At 28.8% G+C, this 25,219-nt stretch overlaps 1 protein-coding gene and 1 long non-coding RNA gene across 7 annotated transcripts; one reads left to right on the forward strand and one right to left on the reverse strand.

Moving 5' to 3' along the window:
- Window positions 1–44: 44 nt before the first annotated feature.
- LOC128395154 (uncharacterized) lies at window positions 45–25,184 on the reverse strand. Its single transcript, XM_053355554.1, has 7 exons — window positions 24,417–25,184; window positions 24,021–24,302; window positions 9,516–9,812; window positions 4,819–5,088; window positions 3,613–3,931; window positions 3,264–3,418; window positions 45–3,170 (listed from the first exon to the last, which is right to left on the reverse strand). The coding sequence occupies exons 1-7, from the start codon at window positions 24,514–24,516 to the stop codon at window positions 2,311–2,313; spliced, it is 2,283 nt and encodes a 760-aa protein (XP_053211529.1). The 5' UTR covers window positions 24,517–25,184; the 3' UTR covers window positions 45–2,310.
- Window positions 6,541–9,679, forward strand: LOC128395198 (uncharacterized). 6 transcript variants are annotated; one of them, XR_008326527.1, is made up of 6 exons: window positions 6,541–6,709; window positions 6,940–7,193; window positions 7,908–8,883; window positions 8,967–9,005; window positions 9,145–9,344; window positions 9,542–9,679. It is a non-coding gene; the product is annotated as an uncharacterized LOC128395198 (long non-coding RNA). The 6 variants fall into 6 exon arrangements; XR_008326528.1 differs by having other exon boundaries at window positions 6,940–7,208; window positions 7,908–9,005; XR_008326526.1 differs by having other exon boundaries at window positions 7,908–9,005.
- Window positions 25,185–25,219: the final 35 nt, after the last annotated feature.

Raw genomic sequence — 25,219 nt, forward strand, 5'->3', positions numbered from 1 at the left:
TGTAGTTTTGATTGAAAATGAAATAAATTGTTACAATTAACTAATTGTTTTCAATAGTTTTAATTGTTGTTAAAGTTGGAAGACAAAGAAACCACACCGTTGGTACAAATTGAACAGTTAATTATTACAAAGATTGGGGACAGAATTACAGTTTGATTAATAAATTACTAATTTGATTGTTGTTTTTTTTATAAATAATGATGATGATGATAATGAGATTGTTAATGATGATGATTAATTAAAGAAACAAAAACATCTTCAACCAATTAAAACTGATTATCACGTAATTTTAACTAATTACAAGGACAGAAATTAAGTTAATTGTTTGGACGGTAAAAGACAATAGGGAAAAAATTGATAATATCAAGTTAATCATATGAAAAACAATAGGAGAAAGTAAATCTCAAAGTAATTATTAGAGATAAATTAACTAATCATTGTGAATTAAATTAATATTGATATTGATCAATAATTTAATTTACATTTAACTTAATTGTTATTGTTATTGTTACTATACTTTCCTTGGTGTATTTTAATTGTAAGTACATATTGATTGTTTGAAATAACATCAAGGTTTACCTGAACAATCAAAAAGACAAGATAAATTGTTTTTCATACAATTAACTTGATTTCATCATTTTAAACTGATTAGATTATTGGATTAATGAGTAAATGATCATTAATCTGGAAAACAAATTGTTACCTGTGTTTGTTTGTGTTGAGTAAAACAGGTAAACAATATTTTCTAGATAAAAGAGAGACTTAATGATCAATGGAAATTAATTATAAATAATTGATTAAATTATTTTGCTGGGAAATTGATGATGAGAATTGAAAAGTGAAAATTTCATCAATTAAAATTAATCTATGGGAGGATTAAAGGTAATTGGTGAGTGTATGAGCTTTAGATTGTTAAATTGTGTAAAAATATCCATAGGAATTGATTTGATAAAATAATCAATCAGATTGTTGTTGATTGTTTTTCCTCCTCAGGGTGGATTGAAAATATCTCTTTCTCTAGGTGTATGAGTCTAAATAAAGTAAACAATCAGCTGTTCACAGCAGTCGATTTTTTGTTTGTTTTGAAAACAGGAAGTTGACGGTGGGTTTCACGTTGAGTGTGTTTACATGTGTGTTGACCTTCCAGGTAGAAAATAATAAGAGACAATGTTGATTTATGGGTGGAGAGGGAACCATAACCACTTCGGGCGGTGGAAGATGAGGGAGAGAGGTTCCAATATTTTCCTTTGCATAATTTTCCCTTTCAACGTCAATCATCAAACGTTAAGGTTGATTGAATTGAATACTAATTAACCAAGAAGTGAAGAGAGAGAGAAATCAACAATTAAGAAACTCAAGTTCAGTGAATGTGCGTATAACTTTTACTCTTGCGAAAAGTTTATAATAACGTTAATCACGAGACTAGAGTTCTGGTGCCTCATAGGTATTTGTCAATTCCAATTAAAGGTGAATGTTGATTATTAGTTAATGGTTGGAGATGTTGATTATGTTTAAATTGTGTTGATACAGAATAAAATTAAAGGTGGGTTCATTTGGTATGGCACCAGAGACGCCGGAAGAACTGGTGAAGAGTTACTTCTGTGTTTTTGTTTCTATTCAATGAGAAAGAGATGATGGTTTAGTTATGGTCATTTGGAATATGATTTTCATTAGCGGTGGAATCATCGTCCGAATCCATTTATGGACCTTAAAGGTGAAGGGATTATGAATAAGTTATTCAATAAGAAGAAGAAGAAGAAGAGAATTAAAGTTTTTTTTCTCTTATATTAAGGTGAAAATATCGGCAAATATTTTTCTTTATCTTTGAAAATAAAGTTATTGATTGTGCTGATTTGGAGCCTTCATATGTTATGATGGGTGTAAATGTGTATGGATTTTAATTGTTGCTGTAATCTATTTTTGATTGATGATTAACTTAACGGGAGACATTCCAATACGCAGGTTAATCTGAGATGATGATGATCGGTGGATAACTTGATCCCTTTTCTTTAAAGTGGATTATCCTCACAAGAAAAGTAACATCAAGTGATTGTCGGTAGAAAACGTACCTTAATTAATTGGTGGTTTGGGAGATAAATAAGTTATGATGAGAATGATGAAAGTTAAAAGGGAGATAGATAGAGGGTGATGCGGAAAGAGAGAGAGAGAGAGAGAGAGAGAGATTCATTGGAAGATGGTGAGAGTTAATTTTAAAGAGTAATTGGCAAGAATCATCTTGAAATGGTCCTAAGAACTTTGATCTGATTAAAAATTCGTTGATTAATTTTTTTAGTTAACAATCTAATCATTTTAATCATATCGACAGCCCATTGTTGAGTAACGTAAATTTGAAGCTGTATCACTGGTTTTACCCGGTAAACTACCGGCTGGACCTCCGTATGAGTATATGTAGGATGGACTTTGAAGGTTTGATGATCGACGTTTATTATCACAGATATTTGATGATGAAAATGATGCAGTTGATGAAGAAGATGATGAATTATATACTGAATTCATTTTACGCTGCCAACAACAAGCCCAAACAATTAACATGATTAATTGTGCAACCAGGAAAAGTCCACATGCAATCGTAAAACCAGCCATGTTTATACAAGAACCAGTGAAAACATTTCGAACTGGTTCACTTCCGTCTTCACCTCGGGAATTATAAATGAAATAATCAGTTGGGTTAGAACCTTCTGAACCCATATCACCACCCAATGGACCCAAAACATTTCTATTCTTATTATTTCCTGGTTTTCTTTTACCTTCCAATTCAAATACATCAGTAATTTTAATTGATTGGGTCATAAGAAGATCCTTCTCTTCATCAGTTTTACCGCCGATAGCTGATCGTCGTCTTCGTCGTCGTTTACCATATGAATCACGTTCTTGTACTTTACCGTCAGCTGTTTGAGATACACATGAAACGGGCTCACAGCCAGTTAAACAGGGTGTAACTAAAGCACGGAATTGAACAATATCAGAGGTTGGAAATTTGAAAGCATCAAAAGGCACTTCAAGATAATAGGCACCATCAGAATCTACTTTGGTCACAAATCCCATAATATTTATATCAACTGGACAACCAGCTCCATCAATCAACAAGATATCAGAAACATCTTGACCATCGACGGCAACTAATTCACGGATGAACATCTTATAAGGACCTAAGAAAGTGAATCAAAAAACATCATATCATTAGAAATTTTCTTAGATCAAAGTTCTGACCATTTTTCGATTTGATTGTTCGGTCAACTTACTTGAAGGTTCGTCGATAGAAAATCTCATGGTCAATGAATCTCCAACTTGAGCACTTGTTATATCATTTCCATCTTTATCAACAATTCGCATGGTAATATTAGGCGATCCAACAACTTGTGAATGGACATTGGCTTCATCGCGTTCAAGTTCATCACTGAAATCGAAAGAAGTAAAAAAAGATGAACAATTAATTCAAATGGTTTTGTAGTTAGAAATGTCAAATCTAAAATCTAGCAAGAAATTGATCGTAAACAAATGAGCAAATTTTTTTTTCCCAGAAAATGAAATTATTATTATTATTATCATTGAGGATTAAAGGTATTGAACAGGTAAGAAGGCAATACTAACGCTCCAATAGAGATGGGCGATTGATTGGTGACACTTTTATTGGACAGATCGTAGTTACAGTTGACTGATAGACCCATGTCCTTGGTGGTTACCACCATATCATGATGTTGAATGACAATGTCATTGGCAAAGGTTCCGGCTTCCTTTTGCTTAACATCACACAGTATATCATGATAAGGCATAGTTAGATCAAAATCAAGTTGATTAGTTACATCGTTGACACAGGCCGTTGGCTTTGCCTTAGCGTAAACCTTTCCATTAAATAATTTGGTTGTTTGAATCGATGCAATCATTTCCTTGGCTCGACAGTCAATTTTCACTGTTGGTAAATCAAAGTAATCAATTCATCATCCCCGAAACCAAATTCACATAGGTAACACATAATATTTATTGGTTGATCCAAATTGTTGTTGTTTGAAAGATTCAAGGGATCAAAAGAAAACAAAAAAAAATTCATTTAGATAATGATTAATGATTATCTGCGGTAATTAATTAAGATGTTAAGCTAATCAGTGATAAAGAGGGAAAATTGTAACATGAATAGAAAGTGTAATTGAAATACACAATAGAAACAAAAAAAACAATCAGATTGGCCTGAAAATTGAATTGAACCATGGTTAGAATAGTTTATACGTTTCACTGATTGTTGTTGGTTTACTTAATTGTTGATTTTCATTGAACATCAGCTGAAAAACTGACATGATGAAAAAAATCAAGAGAGAGAGAGAGAGAGAGATTGGGAAATGATTATAACTTAATTGCAATTAATTAGTCTGATTGTTTTTTATCACTTCTAATGACTTAATTGAAAGGTGAAAATTTAAATCAATACTATTTAAATAAACTGTCAATGAACTTAAACAATTAAACATTGATTAGAAAAAGTCATTGACAATTTTATCAGTGTAATTATATTGAAGTCAAATTTTACACTAGGGTTAGGGTTTTGTTTTGAAGTTAATTGTGCTCAGTCAACTGATTATTGTCAAAAAATTACAACATTTAATAAGGTAAGATAACAATGTAACCAATGGTATTATTATTGAATAATAATTAACCATCGAAAGTGAATTACCTTCTCATCTTAAAGAGTAATTATGATTGATTATAACCGAGAGAGAGAGAGAGAAGAGATAATTAACAAAAGGGTAATAATATCAAAGGGTTAAATGGTTGATATTATTTTAGGAGTTTAATTGTTCTTACATTTGTAACATGGTCCTCGCTCATAGGTAATTGCATCAGGTACCTCTGAATGTGGTTCCTCGATATGAGTTAATGAGACAGATTCTAAATGACTGGTTCGACAAACTCGACCATTCTTAGGTTCGCCCATGTCGTATGAGAAACAACGGTAAACGGCATTGAGACAAACCTTTTCACACTCTTCGGTTGTGTTGACATTTGGGTGAATGGAATCAACGGTTTTCAACACTTTACCTTTAACCTCTTGAAAGGAACACATTGTTTTGGGTTCTGTAAGTGAAAGAAAAAAAAATGATATTAGTTAATTTGTATAATCAATTAGAACAATTAAAAGTTAAACAAGTAATGCGAAACAAGATGAGACATAGAAACAAGATTGTTAACTCATTGATTTGAATGAATTGGAAAACTAGAGATTGAATCATTTGAATTTGATTTAAATCAGAAGCACTTAATTGGTTCCCAGGTAATTTTCTGATATTCAGTGAAAACGCTGAATAGTAATAACAATTGACCTGAATTACCTGATGATGTCTTTTTTTTTCTTGACAACATCATCAACACAACCACTTCCTCATTATTATCGGGAATGTATATATTTTTTTCACCATGGGAATCAGGTAATTGAAAAGGGAATTTGATAAAATTGTGTTTTCGCCATCAATGAGTAATTTCATCACAATTTGCTGATCCTTCATGTAATATCATGATAATCTTTCAGTAGTAGTGGTCATCATTATGTATTTGTCATCACCCTTTAAATAATATTATCCTCTTATTATGTTACCAATTGAATCACAATGCAATTACTTATCATCATCATCATAATGAGTTTAGTAAACATAAAATTAGTTTTTGATTGTTCAAGTGTTGACATCAGATTAAGGGGTTGATAAATCAACACACACACACAGACAATTCAACAGGTTAACAAGGGGATTTTGTGACAATCTTTTTCCTCTTTTGATGATCAGATAATTTAAATTAAATTGTAAACCAAGAATTACAATTTAATCATAACTTTTTTTTTGCACGACCAAAGCAATAATGGTCATTGGAAACATGAATATACATAAATGAACATCCTGAATGTAGATGATGATGATGATGGTGATGATGTATTAATAACAGTAATGATGGCGATATAAGAACAAAATTATATCATGAAATTTTCAACAGCAAGAAGGAAGAAGATCCAATCAAATTTTTTCTTCTTCTTCTTCAATCTCAAACCTAATGATCGCGGGAAAATTTTGCTTGACTAACTGTGTTCAACAAGTGAGATTACATTAATTTCTTTTTCTTCTTCAAATACATAATGATGATGATGGTGATGATGGAAACTGGATAATGTATTTACACCGTGATCACAGAGGTGGTACAATTAAAATCGTTTATAACAAGAGAGGCGGAGAAGAGGTTACAAGCTCCATAAAGGTGAAACAATTGATAACGGATTCTAACATCATGTTGAATCATTTGAGAGAAGAAAATTATTCAGGTTCAAATTGAGAATTCTGAATGAAATCAACGTAATTAAAGTCATTTAATTTAGAAAGAAAAACGGTCAAGTGAATTAAGAAAAAACAGAATTAAAATGGAAGCAATTAATTCAACATATGATGAAGAGAAGGGTTGGTTAATTAATTTAAAAGAGAAAAGAACAAATTTTTTCTTCTTTTTCTGGATCAGGAGATTTTCCCTTAACCATTTTGATTCTGTTTTCGTTTAAACTTGTCAACGGATTAATTAACTTTTTCTTTAATTACTTTTAACTGTTTTTTTTTCTATCATTAACTAGAAGATTAATTATAATTGTGAATCTGTGTGTTGACAATTAAAAGAAGTAAAAATTAATCATTAATCTCTCTTTTGTTTTCTCTCAGTTATGGTAAGTTGATTTATTTTTTATTCTCTTTTTTTTTGTCTTCTTCTAATTATTACTCATCTTTTCCCATCATGGCGGTTAACAGTTTTAACCTTTTCTTTTATTTTTCTGTTGTTTTATTCTCATTGGAAAATTTTATATTGATTAATTGCTGTTTAATTGGTCAATTAAAATTCTAAATTTACTTGTTCTCTTCATTCTCTTACTAATTAATTGTTTCTATGCATCAACAGGTATTTACAAGGGAAAGTAATCAGGAGACAATGACTTTCAACACTTGGTTTACTTTCTCCTTTTTTCTGTTTATAGGATTTGGTGGCTGATTTTTTATTCTTGTCGGACATCATCACATATTCTTGGTTAATTATAACTATCGTGGTTAACGACTCAATTTGGTAATCAAAGGGACAAAGTGTTAGCTTTTCTGTTTCTGATTGGGGCCTCTTAAGGAGATTCTAACCTGAGGACATTGATTGTGATAGAAACGGTGATTTTTTATTACGTAACGTGTTGTTATTGTTAATAGAAAGTGAATCTGTTTTTTTGTTTTTCATTCCATGGGAGGTCTTGTTTCAACATTCTCATCACCACCCATGAAAGAAAACCATATAATAGTAGTGATAATAATAATAATTCAGTGAAGTTGTTTCATATTGATTTATTATTAGTATAAACTATTGTTATGTTATTGTAGTTTTATCAACATGAAGTTTTTTAAAGGAAAAAAGGAAAAGAGAGAGAGAAAGACAAAAGGTAAAAGATGAAGATGAAGATGAAGATGAAGATGAAAAGTGTAACCTGATGATAAGTACAAAAGGAATCATTTTAAAGAAATTATTTCAAGAAAGTTCTTTCTTAATAATAATCTTTAAAGATTAACATTAAGGCCTAAAACTGACACTGAAAAGAGAGAGAGAGAGATTAAGAATATCAGATAAGTTAATAATGATATGTAAAATTACGGAAATGGATACGTAAAAATGATCTGATCATTTGTTAGATGAAAAAAAGAATAAGAAAAAAACAAAATGTTATAACCGTTAAGTGGCTTTTGACCTTACCTATCCAATTCATTGTATTTTCATGATAATCATCATTCTATCATCTCTCAAATCTCAGATCTCCTTCACCTTAATCCTTTCCATCAGTATACAATGTCAAATAAAACTAATCACCAACTATCTGTTTTTTTTTCTTGTAGTTCAATTGATCTGGAAATCGTGATTTGGAAAGACCATCATCATCTTACAAATTACCTTTTGGCCTCCCCATGTTGTTTTCATATCACTTTGATCAACTACTTGTTAATCCATCAATATCACCATCATCATTATAATCATCCGAGTTATCATGATCATGATAATCATCTGAGTGTCCGAAAAGTTTTCTCTCTCATCTATTATAATAACAGTTATATGATGATGATGATGATGATGATGATGATGCTGATGATGGGATAAACACAGGAAGTGATAATATGTTGATACAAGCATTGAAAATTATAATAATCAACATGATTATCAACTTGTCATGTTATCAATAGATTTTCATTGTTCTTACATGACAAAAATTCTTATTTTCATTTATATATTACATGTTGACCATTGATATAAAAGTCCATTGTATCTTCTCATGGGAAGTTATAATGTGTGTAGTATTTTCCCTGAATTATCATGAAATAGATTAATTTGGTATTACACTCATGTAAAAAATTAATCAAATTTCATGATTATACCTCAGTGATAGATTGATAGGAAAAATATTTATTCCAATCAATGTAATAGTTGAATTAATTTTGATTGTAACTTAGCAGTTGATCAACGTCAATGAACATCGTTTATTTATTTATTTATTTTTAAATTGATTAAGATGAATGAGTTATTTCATTAACTTTGAATTGTTATTTCAATTTAAAATCAAATAATATTATATCCTCATTAATATGATCGTGATATGATTTAGTTTATTGTTAATATAATAATATTATTAATATAAAATTAACTAAATCATTTGAATAATTGATTTCTATTCACTAACAATATCATTAATTTAATCAAGAAGCTAAATTAGAGGAAAGATGATCAACAATAAGATGATGATGAAGATGAAAATAGCCTGAGGATTGTTTTCTCTTCATTATTTACCAAAGGAATTTGATATTTACATGATAAAAAAAGGTAAACAATCAAGACCAATAGAAAAGATGATTAATCAGAAAGTCCAATGAACTTGATTAATTCATTTCTTTTTCCATGAAAAGGTAATATTAATAGTTAATAAATAGAAATTGAAAGAATAGGTAAGTTAGTGATTAATTTTGAATAGTTAATTGAATGATTTGATGATTTAAATACAATTTCATGTCTACAGATTAACGGATGGATTAACTTTTCAATTTTTCTTCAAATTGATTCTCTCTTTCTCTGATTTCTCTTCAGATTCCCTGAGGAGGTCAGAGGTTACATGTATAATCTTTCATGTCTGGTTATCTATGGAATCAAATTTAATGGATTTATTCAATTATTTGGTGTTTCAATTTCAATCTCTATGTGTGTCCATCAAGAAACAACAAGGATAATTTAATCATCCACCTCAGGATACGAGATTCTGCTTTTCTCTAACATAATTTAATAAATTGGTAAGAAGATTATGTTATTTATTTAACGAAAATTGGAAAAGTAAAATTGTCTAATTTAATTTGTTTATGATAGATGATTAATTGTCTGGAATTTGTTTCGCAAAAATCTTGATTCATGATTAACTTTTGATGATTATTAATAATAATTTGTTTTTCTCGTAATTCTCTTACCTTCAATACAATTTGATTCATAATAGGCAACAGTTGATGGTGATATAAGTGATGGTGCAAACTCTTTACGTGGTGGTTTCGTTGGAATAGCGTGTCTATCAATATCGGATAATGAACAATCACCTGTTGTATTATCGTAATTAACTGATCGACATTTAAATGATGTTTCAAGGAGACAAGATTCAAGACATTCAACTTTGCTGGTTCCATTAAGACGTTTCCTTTCATATTTACGAAGCTCATAACCATTTACCTTTTCAAAGGACCATGAAGATGAACATAATTTACCTTCAATTCCTGTATAAAGATGACATGAAAGAGAAAAGGAAAGGAGAAAATCAAACATTAGAACAATTAACAAGAAAATAACAGTTTAATTAGCAACAATTTATATCATTTACACTGAATTAGTAGCATTGCAATTTCTTGGTGATAAAATTAAGTTGTAATATATGTTTACTTTGTTGTTACATTTGAGTAACAACAATTTTAAAACAACTTACATAATTGTTTCATTGAAAAGGTTTGTTTTTTTTTAATTATGATGAGCTTTCATAATTAACAATTAATTGCATCATTTTATTATCATAACTTTTTGTTAACTTTTGTTAAATTGTGTTTACACCTTGTTAATAATATAAATGTAATCATGTTTATTGTTGTTGAAAGTTTTACCTGTTGATCATATTGTCTGGATCTTATATTAATAGTAAATCAGAGCTGAACCGTATCTGATGATTGGTTTTGATTGTTGTTGATAAGTTTTATTGGATAAGTTAAAATCTAATTTCTTGTATATAACATTTATATATATATCAAATTAACTAATCAACACTATCTTTTTTTTTATATTTCCAGGATGCGGAAGAAAAAGACAACAACAATCAACAAATTTTGGTGATGATGATGATATTATCAGATGAACTGAAGCCAAACCTTAAACCAGAAAAGGATCAACATTGAAACAAAACAAAATCTAATCTAATGATGTTTATGATTAACCTGTTATTAAAATTTAATTATTTCATTTTATTGAGAATCATCATCATCATCAACAGGTCAGATTGTATCATCAGAATTGACCATGAAATCTAATTGGCAATATTGGGTCAGAGAAGTAAAATTCAAAGTCAACTATTAAAACTAATTCAGTTTAAATTTTTTCTTTTGATTGATCGTATAGAGAAAAACAAAAATACATGGTACAGAATCTACTCATCTACTGAATATATATGGAATCTGAATTGATGATACCAACGATAATGGTGAAAATATTGATGCTATTAGTTAACTTGTTGTAAATAGTATCATTAAAGGTAATCAATAATATTAATGATATTGAAGGAAAATTTTCTGGTCTCTTGATTGTTAATCTTGAAGATGAAGAAGAAGAAAAAAATTGTAACAATAACCAGGTTACTACTGTAACAATTTAGATTGATGATTAACAATTTAATTTGTATTAAATTGAGTTTCAATTTCTCTCAATGTATTTACAATTTAAATGTTAATTGTCTGAACTTTTCTTTGACTTTATATAAGATGAAACTAATTATTGCTCCTACTAATTGGATTGTTAATTTTTTTTCTCTCAAAAGTAAATAATCACTTTGATAATTTGATTAACTGATTATCGGTGTATCAATGAAAGTGAGATTGAGTTACATTTGCCTGGAGGGTTTAATTTAATTCAGAAAATATTGATGATAAAACTTGTGAATTGATTCATTTTGATCAATTCTCATTGATGATTATGGTAAATGAGATGAATACTTATCAACATCATCGATTCATACTCATGGTAATTCAATCATATTGATGAATTGTCATTAACTTTTCGATAACAATAAACTAATCATTAATATTTTATTATTTTCCATTACAGTTTAAATGATTATTATCATCATCATGGTGATAATACAATTTAAAGGATCAAATGAAACTCAGATCATACTGAACGGAATCAGATCAAAGTGTTGCTGACAAATTGAATGTAAAAAATTAACAAATCAACACGAAATTGACCTAACCCTTGATCAACAATTGAATTTATAAGTATCAGGTATTTAAATATTAATACATTATTATTTAGCCAATCAATTAATATGAGTTAATTTTTTAACTCCAAAAACGTTATAACGTTTATGAAATAAAAAAAATGGCTGATTGTTAATTATGGGACAACGTTAATTGTAATGAAATATTAGCTATTATAATTGATGAATGAACGTGAAAGTGTCAATGGACAAAAGATTAATGTTGTTATTTAGTTGTTGTTAATGATGATGATGTTAATCTTAATCATCACGTCAGTGATTTTTAAATGTTAACAATCAACAGGTAAGAAATTAGAATCTCTCTCACTGTGTGTATGTGTTATCATCACCTTTAAGTTAATCTACTTTTTTTTTTACTCTTTTCTTTTCTTAATAGTTGATTTAATAGTGTAAAAACCTTCATCTTAGCCCATCATCGTCATTATCTTCATCATCAACATCATTATCATCCAAGAGTTTTTAATGACAATTCCAATGAATATGAATAGTAAAACACAACAAGACCATGAAAGGCTGACGATGGTGGTGGTGGTGACAATGGTGGGACACACACACTCACACTCACTGGGTGTTGATGATGATGAAGAAAAAGTTTCATCTGAAACATGGTAATCAAAGTGATTCCTTAATGATGTTTCTCACTACAATTTAAAATTGAAAGGTAGGTAACCCGTAGGAAAATGATTATGTACAAAGGTAATCTAAGGTTAGATTTACCTGTGCATGATACATGGACCTAGTAATTTAGTTAACAATGAAAATTAGACCAAACAATTTGGTTTGGAAAAAAAAAGTTTCACTCAAGACAATGAATCTAACAATGATATTTGAAACTCATGATGGTAACGATTATTACTACAACTATTATAATGTTGATGATGATTTAATTTCTAGCAAATGGTCATTTAAGATCAGGACCAGGTCATTGAAACTTTTATCTCTCTCTCTCTCTCTCTCTCTCTCTCTCAATGAAATTCAGTTTCAACTCTTATTCCTATTTTTATTATTACTATTATCATGTATCAGTAATCAATGGGTTCTTGATAAATGATGTAACATATTGATTATCATGATGAGAATCTCCCTCTGGCTAAATTGTTACAAATTGTTCATGATCATCAACAATGTTATTGTTATTCAATGTTAATGATATTGTTTATGTAACTATTGCAATGGAAAAAAAAATTGAGAGTAACAATTTAAATGATAATCATTTGTAAATCATCAAACCATTGAGATGACAATCAAAGGTAAGTTTTAATCGTTTTCAATGGCACCGTGATTTTTTTTTTCATTGTTAATCATGATGATGATGATGATGATTATCAAGAGATAATAATTCAAAGTAACTGAAAAAAATACAAGATTCACTTATTTTTTTAATACACTTTTCTAATCACAGGTAATATCTGAACAATACTGATGATTTTCAAGGTATCATGATGATGGGACGTTTTTCATTTCTACCAAATTGATGATGGAAATTCAAGTTTACTCATCATGTTATCATGATGATTAATTGTGACATTTGAATTGCGAGCATCTCTGAATTTGAAATGATTCTAATGAATTTCAGATTCTCTCTAATTAATTGTAATATTATCTGATATGAAAGGAGCGATTGTTTTTTTCCACTCATCTAGATTAAGATAATTAGTTAATTGTTGCAGAAAAATATTCTCGCCTAATTGTGATCCAATTCTCAGTGTTTCTCTTTTTCTCTTCCAAATCAATCTTATCACCATCATTATCTATGATGATATTGCATCAATATCATGTTACCTTTGTCAGAATATATTATCATCATTATGGTTATCATGATGTTTTCATCATCATCATCACCAGGATAAGAATAGGAAGAGATGAGTTAGAAGAAAAAAATTGAAGTTCTATCATCATCTTAACCTTGACATTGAACAGAAGCTAATGAGCGAAAAAAAAATTGGGTTAATCTTTAAGAAGATAATTGTAAGATCACCAAGTTTAATCTCATGTCCATCTGATTGTTTGTTGGGTCAATTGGTCAACCTACACACAATACAAATGAAAAAAATACTAACCTCATCAAAAGGGAGATTAGATTTACAATCAAGTAATTATTACTTACTGAATAAATTACTTGCTAATTTACAAATACGTCAACGGAAACTTAACGATTAACCGTTAATCTTACAACGATTTTCAGAATTATTGTTAAATCAATTTATTGGTTAATAAATTAGGATTAAAAATGATTAACTGAAGCAATAATTAAAATCTCCTATTTGTATTCATGAATATCACAGATAATTGTGATCAGGTAAATGTAATATTTATGATGATTAGTGGATGGTTAATGTTTAATAATGACCATGACTTGTGAGATTAATAGTTTTCAATATCATCATGTAAAGTTTCATATACAGAATTTAAGTTTACCGGAAATGATGGTGATGAAAATTTTGGTTCCATCTTTGTCATTTTGTCCAAATCATTTTACGGAAGTTGACTCATCATATGATGAGGATATTGATATGAAAGAGAAACTTAATTGTGATTAAGATGCTTGTCATCATCATACTGACCACTCTCACCCACCCACCCACCGCCCACTTGATTGTCTTTACTCTCGTTATTATTTACAATCATTTCCGCAGAGGAAACGGAACTGAACACAACGAAATGTTAATTATCATTTGTACCAATAATAAACAGGTAAGATCATTAACCTTTCCTTTTCATTGATTACCGTTGGGTAATTAAATGTTTACTCAACAATTAAAACGACAGTAAATACAAACACACCTTTAATCAATGATTAAATCATCTCGATGATACGAGTGCGGAATTGAAACTTTTTTTTCCTGCTCGTAATCAATATAACCCTTTATTCAATGGTGATAATTAACTAGACTCTGAATTGAACAATTGACTTGTTATTATAATAGTTAATTGATCACTTGATACAAATACTAGATGAAACTATTTATCTTTCCATCAGACTGGACAATTAAAGTTAATCATTTCCTCGATAGTGATTAACAATATATCATCAGGTTAAGAGGCTAAAATTGAACAGGTAATCATATGAATAAGATAATACTGACAATTAGAGTTAAATTTAATGATAGGGATGGTTAAGGGATGAAGGATAATCACTTTTTTTACTGTTGATTGCAAATCATTGTCATTATCATCATCATCATCTACATGATAATCATCAAGTGAACTGGGATCTACATGATGATTATTATTAAACGAACAACAATAATCAACTGATTCTTAATAGTGATCAGTTGTGAAAAACAAAACAACGAGACAATTTAAACCATTTACTTAGCAACAATTTAAGAGAAAAACAAAACTTTAAACTTATATAACAATCAGTTAATTAACCATTTCATTCATTGTTAATTATCTTCATAGGAGTGTAACTTATCCCTCATGATATTTATATAAACTCATCTGAATCCTCATGAATTGTTCAGTGGATGACAAGTTGATTGGCAGATTTCAGGTAACACATGATAAAGTTCATTGTGTTTATCAAAATTTATCAGATTCGAGAAGTGAAAGAAAAATTCAGTGATAACAATTAGACTGTTGAAACTTTTGATTCAATTCTTGAATCTCAGGAATTGATATCAGGGTAAAAATTGTTCCTACAGATAAAACAAACATTAAGTTAAACCAAATACGCTTCATCATGATTAACATGAGTATCTTTTTCAATGAACTTCACAGAGTTAACCCTTATGAACACACACACACACTGAATTCATTATGAGAGTAACAATGATAACCATGATAATGGTAAATATCTGATTATTATCATTCACCTGAAACATGTTTTCCATGTTTATCTATGTGAAGCTTGTCATCATCATCATCATCTTCATCATCTTCATATGTATCATAAGGGTGGTCTTGATGAAGATGATAATAGTTATTGTTGATGATTTAGAAAGAAATTGAGTTAAGAATTGATATATAAAGGATATTGTCTATTCATATGAATGGTTATATTAATCTATTCATCTGTTCATCAAAATGAGATAATCATCATGAAGCAAAAAAGCTCAAAGAGAGAGAAAGAGAAAGTCATTAACATCGATATTATATCAGAGATATTATCATGAATAAGGTGGTGGAAAAGTTATAATATTCAATTGAATGGATTTAGCTTCTGATTGTTAAAGGTAAAATTAAGCGTTTCAATAGCTAATTGTTAACTCTTGTTGATAAATTGTTGTCACTTTAATCACTTGTTATTTTAACAGTTTACTAACCCTGAGAAAGTTTCATTACCAATCAACATCCAATGATAATTGTCAATGAATAATCATTTGAATCTTGTCAATTATAATTGATTCAATGATCGTATTGATGATGAAATGTTGCACGTTTTCAAGTTTCATTTTCGTGTTGAAACAATTGATTAACAGTGAAAACTTTCATCACGTACTGAAAAGGTTGAATGAATGAAAAGATAGTGATAATTGTTTAGATAATGATAGAAAATCATTTTCCCATTCAAGTGACAAAGGTGAGAAACTAATTGTAAATCAATTAACTGTCTATTGATAATCCAGACTAATTATCTAGTAACAGAATTCATTGATTGTATTGATAAATATTAATACAAATAATCCAATTGCGATTTGAGATTAACTTTGCGACAACAATCAACTTGACAATCAATATTTGTATTATTAGATTAGTTTCAAAGACTCTTCCTTTATCATCACCATCAATGATGATGATGATGATGATCATGATCATGATCGTCATTAAATGATAACTTTATACACATGAAGAAAAGTGCAAAGAAAAAGTGAAATAGAAAATCAATCAACCTGTAAACTAAATGAACGTGAGTTTATCATGAACCTCAATTCATTTCACTTCCTCTACGGGATCAGGTAACCTTACAATTAGATGATGATAAGTAAAAGGAAAAGTCAAAAATGTTGATAGAAAAAAAATCTTATCTGTCATCAAACAATATCTTTCAACGATTCTGTGAGTTATCACCGACATTTATCAAAGCTCAGCATCACTAGATCTCCATCATCGTCAGCATCAGGCCTAAATATAGACATACACATTTGATTTTACCTTCAATTTTCAATGAGAAATTGTTTAATTACTACAATCAAGAAAAAAACGTCAACAATTTCATGATAAACTCAAGCATGAGCTGAGCAACAGGATAAAAAATGAACTATCACTATTTATTAGCTTAACTATTTCCGTATTGAGTTATATGAAAAAAAACTCAGTTAATCTTATCAAATGTTATGATGAAAAAAATGGTTAATCAAAATTAAATGTATTGGTTATTTTAAAGGTTATCCTCATGTTGACACTTTAGCACCTGATGAGCATCAAGGTGACTTTCAATTGACCAAATTGAATTACATGCTCATCTAACTGATTCCAACTGATTTTTGTTGTTTTTCTTGTTGTTAGTTAATTGTGATTAATGATTAAATCACTTTAACTGTCAACAGGTAGACGAGAGGATAACTTAATTTCTTGTTATTATGATTACAATTTGCTTACCTTTCCATGAGTATTACAATTAAATCAAGTAACGACACAAAACGTTACATATAATTGTGATTATGTTGCTTTTTGGTAAGAAAGAAAAAAGTTGCAACAATTAAAGTTTCCGACAATTAACCATCACACCAATGCACAATTCAGTTTGTATATCACAATTAACTATCAGTAAGAATAATTAAATTTCAAAGGGAAAGACTTGAAAATCAAGTTTACATTTTGTTGCTGTTTACAATTAATCCTCTAGATTAGATCAGATTGAATTAGCCTAGAAATTAAATCATCAACAATCAAGATGATTTGATTACCTGATTCACAAAAACGCTTCTAATTGTTTCTACTTGTATGCAATTAATTTAATCAAAAAAAGAAAAAAGTTTTTGAGGTTTTTTTGTGTATGTAACAGTTAATACAATTGCGAAACTAAAGTTTCGTTGGTCATTTTTGGCTCTTCCTTTTTTACAATTTGATTAAGGAAGCAAATCTCAAGAAAATGACCATCATTGGACCCTAGATGCTGATGACCATGATATAAATACTGTAATTGTCATCTAAGTAACAGATTAAATTGAATGAGTTGAAAGTTTCATGGGAAGAGAGACTTGAAGATGAATCTCATTTCTGAACTGAACCGTATCAATCCTTTCATTCATTTTTCCAAAATTCTTATATTATGTGTAAACTTTTCTCATTAATTTCAATATGAAATTTCACCAACAGAATATAACTCAACGATAGTGATGATTAAAATGGTGATGATGATGATGGTAGATGATCATAAATTCATGATTACCTGAGAGTGCAAAGATAATTCAATATCGATTGAAAGTCTTGAAAAACTTAACAGGAAGTATAACATGTTATTATTTTGGAAGGAAAAAGTTCTGAGAGGAAGAGATGATTTTTTTTTTCATTCTAATTCAAAAGGACACTTTTTTATCACTTACATCTTCAAGGATGATCTGAAATTTCATCCAGGATACTTCAAGTCTATTATCATCATCATCATTGTCATCATCATCATCAACACACAGAATTACAATCACCATGAGTATTCATATTAACCCTTTCACCTGTAAATTAAATTAAAAACAATAGACCAACAATTATAATCATGTTGTATCATCATAATGATAACTTATCCTTACAAAATAATAAGCATAATCTTTAAGATATATATAATGACCAGCACTTAATTGACCCTCTCTCCCTCTTCCTCTTCATCATCACCATCAGAATATCAAGATGCTGATGATAATATTAATACTCCAGAACTTTTATATCATCATCATTAGAATGATGATTTCCTCTCACTTTTATTATTATTATTTCTTAGAATCTAAATTCATCATGTAATATATATATTTCTCCTCTTCCGTACAGCCAAATGATGTCTCCAACTGTAATTATCCATGATTATGGTGAAATAATCTCCATGAAGATGATGATGTTGATGATGATAATGATGATAAAATAACTGAAAATGAAAAGTAAAGCATCATAATTTCAGGGAACAAGAAAACTGTGAACATATCATTGCCTTCAGGCCTAAAACTTTTCATGTTAAGTTGAGTTTTTTTTCCGTTGAAAAATGAGAAAAAAAAAGTTCAGTTCAGTTCAATTCTGTTTCCTGTAAAACATGAAGATAAAAATAAGAGATGATAATAAAATGATATCCAATTCAATCCTTTTATTATTATATTTTAATAACCATATCATAAGTTTCCAGTTAATTTGATATTCAGATCAACATTATGATTCGTGAGGTAAATTAAATATCATTTAACAATCAGAGGCAATTATCATTATAACTTTTTCATTAAGGAAAAAATCAAATTATTATTTATTATTATTATTCAACATGGAAATTAATTGTTACCTTTATGGAACTGAATTAAATTACTATCTCAATGAAAATCTTAACGATCTCCTTAAAGACAATTAATTAATAGTTAGAGAATTGAAATTTCTCATATATTCAAATGGAACAATTAATTTTAATTTCTTCCTATGAGATAATTTCCTAAAATAATCAATCAAGTTGAAATATTTTTCCACCAACTTGTAGTCACAATCACAATATTTATATTGATTTAATTGCCAAGATCAACAGGATAATAATAATGATGATATCTAATCAGAGATGAATTGTAATTAACAATTATCAGCTCACAATCAATTTCCTAACAAGTGAAATTTTTGTAAAATTTTCTCATTATCAATAGTTATCAATATCTATTCAATTGGAAACTCAATTATCATGATATTATTTACGATCTTTTAACATTAACATGATAAATTTCATCCTTTTTCTTGCTTTCAAGATATTCATTGAATCCTTGAGACGTGAGGTGTAATCATGATGATGAATATGAAAAAAAAACAGTAACAATCAACACACTGAACACTCAGGTAATCAATATACATTACCTATTGATGGATATGGCAAAAGAATACAAGAAAAAAAAAGTAGAAATGTTTACAAAGTGTTTCCATTAAGATAATGATAATTTACCTGTTGATTGAACCTCACGACAGGTAAAAGGTAAACTTGAATCTTTTAGAAATATTATCATTACCATAATAGTAATAATATATTTCTTTGAAAATGAAAGTGAAACTTTTTTTGCTTCTTTCTCTTTCCAAATAACTTTGTACATATTTGGAAGACCATGAACTTTGACATGGAAATTGTAGTTATAATGAAGTAAATGCCCTCAGGGTAATTATTTATTTCTCTTCTTCTTCTTCTTAACAAATGATCCAGGATCTAATACTTTTCACCTATGGTAGGAAAACATTAGCATTTGAAAAGGTTGGAGAAAGTAAACTTGATTGATTAACTTTTGCTACTCCTTAGTTAATTTACTGATTGTATTATTAACTGTTTCTAAAAGTTTATCTGAGTGTAAATCTTTTCACTTTCAACAATTAGCATAACATGATAATTGGTACCTCATGATTAAGTTAATCATTTACTAGGCAATAGATTTTAGGATGATCAACTTCGTGTGTTAATCATTTATTAGATTATCAAAATGTTCATTTTAATATAAACCGCGACCTTGATTGTTATTAAATACCTGATGGAAATTGACCTTCAACTTTCAAGGACAATTTTAGATTATATCATTAGTGATAATGATGAATATTACAAAGACACACAATCAACGGGAACAATTTAATTTGATTCTTAATTTATATGTATTAAAACACTGAACCTCTTGTTAATCTGTTAGTTTGTTCATAATATGTATTAATTCAAAGTTAATTCTTAATTGTGTAAATGTTAACGACTTTTTTTTCAGTAATTGTGATTACAATTATACTTAATTATCATCTACTACAGAGAGAGCAAAATAATAATATATTTGTTAGTGTGAATAATTGGATTTCCAATGTGAAAGTTAATTTAACAGAGATTAAACAATTTTGTAAACTTAATTGTTACACCAACAGAGTATTAAGATTAATGATCAAAAGTTAATCCATTATTTTTGACCATTAATTAAGGTAAATTAAGGTTTAATTGGTAGTTCGATTTTTGTTAATAGTCAAAATGATAAATACAATTTAGAATCCAGAAGAAAATCAAATTGATTAACTTTGAGATCAACAATTGTATTCACATAATTGCTTTTAATACAATCAACAATTAAAAACATGAAGTAAAAAATCAACAGAATAACAATTTAATGATTTCCTATGATAATGAACTTCCGTAAATAAAGTTTATTGTCATATGATATTGACAATTAAGTTAATTGTTCACATACAAGACTATCAATGGATATTAAGATTAACAGTATATAAGATTTAACTGGACAATCAATGAAGGGTATTGATTAAACGTTTGATTGTTATTAAAAAGACTATAAAGTTACAATTAACTGAGGGATAAATTAAATTAAAAGTAACAAGAAAATCATTTCAATTGAATTTGTAATCCATGAATTTTGATGATTTTCAGGTAACCAAAAAAAAAGTATATCATCAAAATAATGATTATTATATTCCTATTGAGTGTAACCTTTAACTATGAAATTTGATTGTTGATTAAATATATTGAAAGTTTGAACGATTCTCACGAAAGTGAATACATATAAATGGATTTCATTGAGATCGTTGAACTTGACTACATGATGATGGAGAAAAAAAGTTCAGAAGTTACAGAAAAAAAGTCCATTGGTGAATCGTCGCCATTTTTCAATTCCTCCGCTGACCATCATCATGCAATTCTTGACCCTGACCTTCCTCCACCTACTCTACCCGTAAGCGTATCGGGAAAAAGGTGATGATGAAGAAGAAGAAGAAAAAAGTTCTGAGAAAATGATTATTCGATTATGAATGAATCTGAATGAATCTAACCTTTCATTATTCTGTCCAGTTATGTGAAAATTGAGTTCACTATTTTTGAGAAAAATATTTCAATGAATTTTTTTCTTCTTCCTTACCTTCATCTTACCGTGAAAATTAATCATCATGATCAACTAATCATCATGAATAAAAATATATTGAAATTTTCTGTGTGTGAAAAATGAGACAATTGACAATTGATTCTGTCATGATGAGGATCATGATCAATTTCTGGAGTGAAAATTGTGATTGACTAATGAAAATTCAATAATTATCATGATATGAAAGTGAAAATCCTTGTGATGAAAATAATTTAATTTTTCATCATCTTCCGTGTTAATGATTAAACATTATCATCAATGGTGGGAAATGATCAATGATTATTAAATTAAAATTTCATTATATCATCATCCTAACGGAATCAATTTACAAAATTTATATATAAATTGATAAATTGCTGTCAAAACTTTTTATGTTCAAATTGTAATCATAATCAACTTTTTATACATAATTAAAGTTAGAAAGTTAATGATAATTGTTATTGCTCATGATGATGATAATTATCATTATCAATATAATGATTACAATAATGATCATGTTGATTAAGTTAAAAAGGTGAGATTGAAAGTTATTTCTAGAATTGTAATTTACCAGGTTATCAAACTTAAGTTATTACAAATGATTAAAAGATTACTAAATTGCCGGAAGGGTGATTGTTATGATTCAATTTCACCTTTTAATTCAGTTCTCTGTTAATTGTAATTAATCATCAGATTTTTGTTTGTTTTTTTAATGCGCAACTTTTTTTTGTATTAAATCAAATGATACTTTACAATTAACTTGGTTAATTGTTGATGCTAAGTTATAATTGTAATCGGTTGATCCTTTTTTTTTTAGTTTTTTTTTTCATATGATTACAATTAACTTACAAGGGCTGAGTCTTAATTGACTTAATTTTAAATCTCATGATCAAATTAACCCTTCAAGAGTAATACTCAAAATAATCATCAATGATTAATTGTCAAGAATTATCAACAAAAAAAGTTTGATATTATGTATGTAATTTTTTTCCTTAAGGAAATATATCAAATTTCAATTGAGGTTTCAAAGGTGATTAACTGATGATGATAATTATGATTAATTGATTGAGTTACCTGTCTTCATATTTACCTTGACATAATGATTGGCAAATGAATCAAAAGGTATTAATACAAAAAAAACATGAATGACTAGGAATCATCATTGATTCATGATGAACTTTTTTTTTACAAGATCGAGGAAAAAAATAATCGGATGTAAATTCAAATGTATATAATTTGTATTGTCACGAATTCTGACAAAAATTGTTGCTAATTGTTATTTCTGAATTGAACTGAACAACATGAATCTATGAATTTGTTGTTCTCCATCTTAATCTTTTAATTTCATCAAGCAATCATTTTCTGTATCTTCCTGGATATGTACAGTTTAGTATTGAGAAAAGGTAAACTCAAGAGATTTAGACAGGTAAAGAAAAAGAAAGAAAAATTTAGACTGATGATGATGAGAAAGAAGAAGAAGATGAAAAAAATGATGAGATTAAAGATGAAGATGAAATAATTTACTGTTACTTTGATTCTCCACCCACACTGACCCATGAAACAGAATGGAAACAATTTAAATCCCTAACCCGTAACATTATCATTTTGCAAGACCTTTAGGTACGTAACTAAACGTGAAGCACGTTTCAATCATCGTGCTAATTGTAAATAGACAGACAGGTAAACAACAAAAACAACAACAACCCCACAGGAAACCAAAGTTTCTCAATGAAATGATATGTAATGTATGTTATGTATGTTTGATGGAAGAATTAAAAACAAAAACAAAAAAGTAGAGAAAAACATGAAAACTTATCACAGAATCAACAGGAAGAAATGATGAGGATGAAACGATAAAAGGATAAGAAAAATAGGTGAGGCCAAAGGGTAACAGGAGAGTCGAAATTGGGTTATCAGAAGCAAATGGATAAAGTAATCATGTTAATTTCATCTATTTGAATGTTAAATTGATGATGAAATACATGATCAATTCATGGATATTCAGGGTATTACAAGAACACCCGAAGTGCTTAACTGATTGGTGTTTGTTGTTGTTGCTTTTTATTGGCTAAACTTTTGTACTGGTCAGTGATTTACTCTTGTCCAGTTTGATATGATTCAAGTTGTAGACAAAGAAAAAGAAACAAAAATTCACTGTTAATGTTAATCAATCTAAATCTAAATGTATTGGTAAATGTTTCAAATTGTAAATTACACCAGAAATTATTATTATTATTATCATGATCAATTTACTTATTGGTGTTTTTTTTTACTCCATCACCAATCAACATTTAAGATTGAATATATTTTCAAAGTGATGCTATTGATTTGGTTTGGCTGCAAAGCAATTGCAATGTTTGCTAACTATGCAAATGAATTAAATTTGTATGCAAATGATAAAATTGATGGTATGAAAAAATGGTCACAATTTAGTTTTATCTGATATTATTAATGGTTAATTGACTTACCCTTTAGACATGATTTTTCAGCGTAAATTGTGAAAACTGGAAACTGTGAGGGTTGAAGGGCTTCCGGTTTAATTGTAGCATCAGAACGTAAAAGTATACAAAGTCCAGTTTCATAGTTTACCGCTCGACAAGTAATATTATCATTACACTTTGTAAGACAATCAGTTAATTGTAAAACTCCGGGAATAGTTTCAATTGTATCATCTGAAGAGGTGAAAACATATCCAGTGACAAGTTCAAAGGTGGACATTGAAGCTGGACACTCATTAGTATTAGATGAACCTAAGGAAAATGATAAAAAGGATAATTACAAGCAAAATGGACAGTTAATATTATCAAGTATAAGTCAACAATTAAGAAAATTAGTCCAATCAAAGATTAGATTATTCAACTTACCTAAATCGATTGAGGGTAATTCTGTTTCCGTTTGACCGTAAACACTGATAAATATCACAGGTAAGAATAGGAACTTAATCATATTGTAATTCATGATCATTGTCTAAATTAACTTTGATTTGATAGTTTGAAACACGGGAAGAAAAAAAAGTTTATTAATAAATTAAAGTTGAGATGTAAATCGTTGATTTGATTTAATTCTCTAAGGATTTAATTCTAACTACTACTCTTGATGTTGATTCTTCAACAGGTAAGGGGCAAATGAAATTACGTTGGGCCAAAAAAAGAGACAAACTTTTTTTTTCTCAGGTAAACCTTCAAATTTATTTCAAGTTTATCTTCATCAAGGGAGGGAGATGATGATGAGGATGAGGAGGAGGAGGAGGAAGATGAGAATGAGGATGCTACAGAGTGGAAGAGAGAGTGTGACAAGAGAGAGGCTCCATCTTTTGGAATCGTTAAAATTATCGATCATCATGATTTAATTGTGAGTTCTTTTGATTGAAATTCAACACCTAAAGTCAATCATTTATCAATGAGAAGAAAACTCTTGCCGATGGTCCAAATGAATGTCGTCGATTTGGTACAATTTGTCGGGATAATTTGGATTGTCTCATTCGCACCGATTGGCAGCCTGATTTAATCACGTCGTCATTGCAACACGTTAATCCAAGATTGTCGTTAATTGTATTTCCATGGGGACAAGATTTATCACAATAACATGAGCGTGTGAATCCTTCAAATGTATAATTTGGCCATTCGTCTTCAATTAATCCTCCTTCATTGATGATATGATGAGAAAC

Source organism: Panonychus citri, unplaced genomic scaffold (genome assembly GCF_014898815.1).
Source record: "Panonychus citri isolate SS breed McGregor unplaced genomic scaffold, ASM1489881v1 Contig00141, whole genome shotgun sequence".
NCBI classification, from domain to species: domain Eukaryota; kingdom Metazoa; phylum Arthropoda; class Arachnida; order Trombidiformes; family Tetranychidae; genus Panonychus; species Panonychus citri.

What these genes read in the sequence shown, in the direction of transcription:
- LOC128395154 (XM_053355554.1), bottom strand. Translation starts at nt 24,516, where the DNA reads ATGATCATGAATTACAATATGATTAAGTTCCTATTCTTACCTGTGATA. An exon ending in TGAAAAATCATGTCTAAAGG is followed by an intron (nt 9,813 to 24,020) that starts GTAAGTCAATTA and finishes ATCTTTATACAG; the next exon opens with GAATTGAAGGTAAATTATGT. An exon ending in TTCTATCGACGAACCTTCAA is followed by an intron (nt 3,171 to 3,263) that starts GTAAGTTGACCG and finishes TCACTTTCTTAG; the next exon opens with GTCCTTATAAGATGTTCATC.